The following is a 6,000-nucleotide window of genomic DNA, read 5'->3' as shown; positions in this document are numbered from 1 at the left end:
TAATACTACTAGAGTATTTCCATGTCTTAATACTTCTACTCTACTACAACTCAGAGACACCGGTATTGTACTTTTTACTCCACTACAATTATTTCACGCTCATAGAGTGCCGCGCTATGAGCTTGTAGATCTGCTATTTTTGAAAAATCTTGAAAAAAAATGTTTTAGATTGTTTTCAATTTTTTTTTTATTAGGATTTAGAAATCATTTTTAAGAATCGTCTCAGGTCTTAATGGGTTAATGTTAAGAATCAATAATTTGCCAATAATCAAATATTCAAGCAGTAAATCAAAAGATTGTCAATTTGTTTCAGAAATAAGTAGATATATAAGTTCACAACGCGTCGCGATAAGCATCTATTTTAGAATGGCTGAAGTATGATATAGGGATAATTATAGCCCAATAATGTCATATATATTGTGTCTCTAAAATGGTCATTCTGCATAATGAGCACTTGCATGTTTGCTACTTCTATGCTAATACTAATAAAGTGAACCTTGACCTTGAGTTGAGTACCATTTTGAATGTAGGACTTTTACTTCCATACCCGTCGGGGGGATATGAGCCCCCCAAAGTATGTGCAGTGTGCGTCATGCGCTGTGCACACACAGTATATCAGGGATGGAAAGGGACTTTGTACTTGGTACCTGCAACACACACACGTGTGCGCGTCCCGTCGCCGCGTCGTGGAGCCACAGCGAACACACACACACACCCGCTCATAAACAGTTCCAACACACACACACACACACGCACGCACGCACGCACGCACGCGCACGCGCGCGCCCTGTCTCGAACACGCACGAATATTGTGCGTGTGAATCTGCGTGCTTGTAGCATGAAGATGATATCCAAGGTGCTCGTGTAAATGAAAGTCCTTTATAAGTGCCAGACGGCAACAGTCTTAACAGAGTGGGTCTATGGATTTGACGGAAGTTTGATTCATTCATCCCCACGGTCCCAACGACCCACACCCCAGAGGGGACGGAGGCGGGAGGCAGGGGTTTGTGTGCGTGGCTGCCAGACCCTCCAGGGAGGCCGCAGGGGGTCGAAAGAGAGAGAGAGAGAGAGAGAGAGAGAGAGAGAAGAGGGTGGGCGTTTGCTGCAAAGTACTTACCAAAAACACCCTGTAGGCGTCCTTCCGGGTGACGGCGCCCCAGCACGCGTCCGTGTCGTTGTACTTTGTGCCTTTGGCGCTGCATGAGTGGTTCCCACTGCAGAGGAGGGACAGGCAGAACCGCACGCACGCACACACACACACACACACACACACACACACACAGAAATATGGAATCACGATTTCACTCTGAAAAGTGTCTGCACCGGGAAAGAATCAGTGTCACTTTTAGACTTCTTTGGCTATTTTTGGGGGAAAATATTTCTTTTTTTTTGCAAATCTTGAATATACAAATGTTTTTAAAGCGAACATTTGTAACTCAAATATTTGCTTCTGGGGGGTCCCTGGAACGATATATTTTGAGATGGGGGGGTCCGCATTTTGGGGGTCCCTTGACATGAAAAAAGTTTGAGACAACATACGTTTTTTCCCCCAAAAAATTGAGGTTTAGACATTTGTAGAATCCCCCCAGAAGCAAAGATTTGAGTTACAAATGTTCGCTTTAAAAAAAACATATATTCAAAGATTTGCACAAACGATTAAACGATTAAAATAAATAAATAGCAGATCTACAAGCTCATAGCGCGGCACTCGGTGCCGCGCTATGAGCTTGTAGATCTGCTATTTTTGAATAGCCAAAACGGTAAAATAATGCTAATTAGCTCAAATCTAAAAGATGACACAGATACGTCCCAGGTCTTAAATGTGTTAGAAGAAAAAAAATGTCCCCACTTGATGTTGCAGAGCGGACGGGGGATGAATGAAAAAAGGGAGGGGCACGGCGACGCGGCGCGTCTGGCGTCTCTGGGTGGAAAATTAATGAGTGTCACTCAAGAGCCATCACGAGACAGCGCCGCGCCGGTGGTGGCAAAGTGTGCGACAGGGCTGTAAGCGTCGATAGAATCATTAGGAGCCTGCCTGGGCCACCTGCAGTCTGACTCTTAACTCGTTAAGACCGGGGGAACGCACCTGTGGCATGTTTTGATGATTTCTTTGGCTATTCAAAAATAGCATATCTACAGGCTCATAGCGCGGCACTCGGTGCCGCGCTATGAGCTTGTTTTAAAAAAATTGTGAAAATGTGTAAAATTCCTTGAATATATGTATTTTTTTTTAAGTGAACATTTTTCAAACATTTGCTTCAGGGGATTCGACCAATGTCTTCTAAATCATAACAGTTTTTTTTTTTAAACTTATGTTGCTATATATGTCAGTGGTTCTCAAACTTTTTTCATGTCAAGGACCCCCAAAATGATATATATATATATATGGCCGTGGACCCCCATATGAAAATATTTTGTTCCAGAGACCCCGAGAAGCGAAGATTTGAGTTACAAATAAATACAAAAATATCTATATTCAAAGATTTGCCCACATTTTCCCCGATGTTTAAATAAATAGCAGATCCACAAGCTCATAGAGTGCCACGCTAGGAGCTTTTAGACCTGCTATTTTTGAGTAGCCCAAATATGTCTAAAACAGTGACACATATGCGTTCCCGGTCTTAACGGGTTAACCCATTAAGACCTGGAACGCATCTGTGTCACTTTAGATTGCTTTGGCTATTCAAAAATAGCAGATCTACAAGCTCATAGCGCGGCAGCGAGTGCCGCGCTATGAGCTTGTAGATCGGCTATTTTTTTGAAAACATTTTTAAGAATCGCCTCAGGTCTTCACGGGTTAAGGGAAAAGAATGTTGCTTTCAAGTGTCGATTCATCTCGGCGCGCTTGGCATGCGGCGGAGGTTTGTGATCGTAATGAGGCTTTTTTTTTGGGGGGGGGGGGGGGGGGGGTTCAACGCCTGCTCTCGCTCTCCGTGCCGTCGCCGTGTCGGGTGGAGAGCTTATACGTTCAAAGACGTTACTTTTTCACGGAACACAATAAAAAAAATAACCTGTGTTACGACGGATTCAATGTGTTAGTTATTATTTAGTCACAAGCTCTTGTTAATTATTGTCATTGGTTTAAATATTTATAAATATTTATAAAGCGCACAAAACCTCTCCATTTTGGCCAAGTATTATAGGTGAAAATTTAAAAAAAGATATATATGTTTTTTTTTAGCTATATAGCGGAAATAGATGACTTACTAGCTCACAACGCATTGCAAATTGACACTTTCTGAGCTTGTCGATCGGATATTTTTGACAAAGCAGCCCTAATTTACGGGGGAAAAAAACATAAAAAGTTGAAACACGGACACACAAGGTTTCCGCCGAGCAGCGTTGACGTGAGAAGAGGTCGAAACGCAGTGTTAATGTCCTATTGTCGCCTGCTCACTCACCTGTGCTGCCATCTAAAAAAAAAAAAATGTTTTTATGAACGCCCATAAAATAAGCCTTACACAAGCCCTCATGGCTCATTGAGCACCCATGGGTGATGCTAGACGAGAGCATTGAGCTATAATGGGGGGATAGATGGTTCATTGTATGGGGGTTGTGTTCAAAAAAACGCAAACGTTTTGGCCACATAACTTTCATATTCTGTATTGTTTGAAGTCACATGCCTCTAAAGTGTAGACCATTATTTGAACGTGCACACGACTATGTTATACCTCATTTCTATTGGAAAACATGTTTTAGAGATTTCACTCATGTTCTGATTATTCAAAACACAAATAATAAGCAGCTGGGAACTTGAGTAGTCTTTTCACACAGAGGCAAATATTGTACTTTGTACTCCACTACAATTACCTGAGAACATTAGTTGTTAGTTACTTACAGATTTAGATTATTATTACAAAGCATATATTAACCAAGTAAGCCCTATGTTATTCTTCAGCCATTAAGACCTGAGGCGATTCTTAAAAATGTTTTCTAAATCCTAACAGTTTTTTTAAAAAAGATCTAAAAAAAAAATGTTTCAAGATTTTTCAAAATCCATGGAGAGTTGTAATTTTAAATCTATTATTAAATGTTTATTCTCCAATATAAAGATTTATAAAAACAAAACAAAAATGGGTTAATGAAGTATTCAAATCAATAAATCAATCAGTCAATCAGTACTGCAAGTATATTTCAACGCCAATACTTTTTTCTATTAACACTCAAGTAAAATGTTGAATACAGGACTATGCATTGTGGCGTTGCTACTTTTACTCAAGTAAAACAAAAGCAGAGTACCTCTCCTCTCCCACCACTGTCTCCAACTAAAATGAACTAGCTCATTCACACCCTGTCTGCCCAACTGAGCCGCAATAAAGAAGCTGTCGGCCAGCCAAGTCAACGGGGGGGACGCTGTGCCAGCCGCGGTGCCGGCATGAGGTCAGGAAACGCTTTTATTGTCCCTGTCCCTCGCTGGACGCGCTCAGAAGCACACCGAGGAAAACGAGCCAAAACGTACAGGAGGACCAAGTCTGGAGAGACACTGGGGAAGGAGCACAGAGAGGTCCTGCTGTGTCCTGCCAAAAAACCCAGCTTATCCCTTTAACCCATTGAGACCTGAAGCCGATTCTACATGTCTCCTAAATCTCAGCAGTATTCTTAAAAACCTATGTTTCTATATCAGTGGTGCTCAATCTTTTTCATGTCAAGGACCCCCAAAATGATATGTATTTGGCCACGGACCCCCATCAAAATATTTTGTTCCAGGGACCCCCCAGAAGCAAAGATTTGAGTTAAAAATGTTCACTTCACAAAATATATATATTCAAAGATTTGCACACATTTTCATGAATTTTCAAAAATAGCAGATATACAAGCTCATATACAAGCGCTGTGAGCTTGTAGATCTGCAATTTTTGAACAACCCAAGTATAAGAAATGGTCAAATGATCTAAAATGCTTTACCGGTCTTAATGGGTTATAGGAGGAGGAGGGGGGAGGAGGACTGGCGAAGGAACGAAGGTCGAAGGGAACTTGAAGCCCGATTCGAGACTTTGTGGCGCGCGGGGGGGGCCCCGAGAATAGCCGAGCCTACGAGCTCACGACGCGTCGTGGACGCAATGTGTTGTGAGCTTATACGCCGTCGCACAGCTGCTGCGGGGAGCAAATTAGGCTTGATCAAAGATTTGAGTTACAAACGTTCGCTTTAAAAAATATATATATATTCAAAGATTTGCACACATTTTCACGTTTCTTTCAAAAATAGCAGATCTACAAGCTCATAGCGCGGCACCGAGTGCCGCACTATGAGCTTGTAGATCTGCTATTTTTGAATATCCAAAGAAATCTAAAATTACAGAGACCCGTTCCTTGATTGAATGGGTTAATCAAATCGCTTGTAAAAAATAAAATAATATAAAAATGATTATCAATAAAGTCATGAAATAATGGATTAGTCATCATTCCCTGTTTTGAGCATGTCATAATAGAAAATTCCCCCAAAAATGTTGTTGTTGTATCGCATGACACTGTTGTGTGAAAAGGTATAGATATGCACAGCATATATATGAACAAATACACTTAAAAGTGTGTTATTTCCGGCTCTAACTGAAACGGTATGACATGTCAATGGATTTGGTGAGGTTTCTCTTACCAGGCCACTTCAGTGAGTGATATGGGCACGGCGGCGGCGTAGATGGCCAGGTCTCCGTACAGGTACACGATGATGCAGATGTAGAACATGTTCACACCAACTGCAAGACACAAACCAATGCATCACATTACATACTGTATAACTGTGCCTTTTCATGAGTGTTTTGTAGCCACGTGGTCATTACAGCATCTGTTCATAGCTTGTTTGTTTTGGTGCATTACCAGAAAGAATACATTTCTGGTTCCAAAGCCCTTCCTGTAAGAGAGTGTGTGTGTGTGTGTGTGTGTGTGTGTGTGTGTGTGTGTGTGTGTGTGTGTGTGTGTGTGTGTGTGTGTGTGTGTGGAGGGCTGCTGGTTTGATCCCTGGCCACCCCCTGTGTTACTGTGGAAGTGCCCTTGAGCAAGACA

The 6,000-nt window shown here is 41.8% G+C and overlaps 1 protein-coding gene across 1 annotated transcript in view; it reads right to left on the bottom strand.

Moving 5' to 3' along the window:
* Positions 1-946: 946 nt before the first annotated feature.
* The window catches only part of LOC311054523 (transmembrane protein 104-like), a gene marked incomplete at its 3' end in the record, with an annotated part of 42,622 nt that continues 37,568 nt past the window's right edge, over positions 947-6,000 (bottom strand). The window contains exons 7-8 of the mRNA XM_084070537.1: positions 5,594-5,693; positions 947-1,214 (exon numbers count right to left, since the gene is read on the bottom strand). Coding sequence (XP_083926663.1) covers positions 947-1,214; positions 5,594-5,693 — 368 coding nt within the window. The remainder of the gene's footprint in view (positions 1,215-5,593; positions 5,694-6,000) is intronic.

This window comes from Gymnoscopelus microlampas (assembly GCF_963454915.1).
Source record: "Gymnoscopelus microlampas genome assembly, chromosome: 11".
Lineage (NCBI taxonomy): Eukaryota > Metazoa > Chordata > Actinopteri > Myctophiformes > Myctophidae > Gymnoscopelus > Gymnoscopelus microlampas.
The sequence above is the reverse complement of the archived record's forward strand: the minus strand, read 5'-3'. Positions and strand labels throughout refer to the sequence as shown.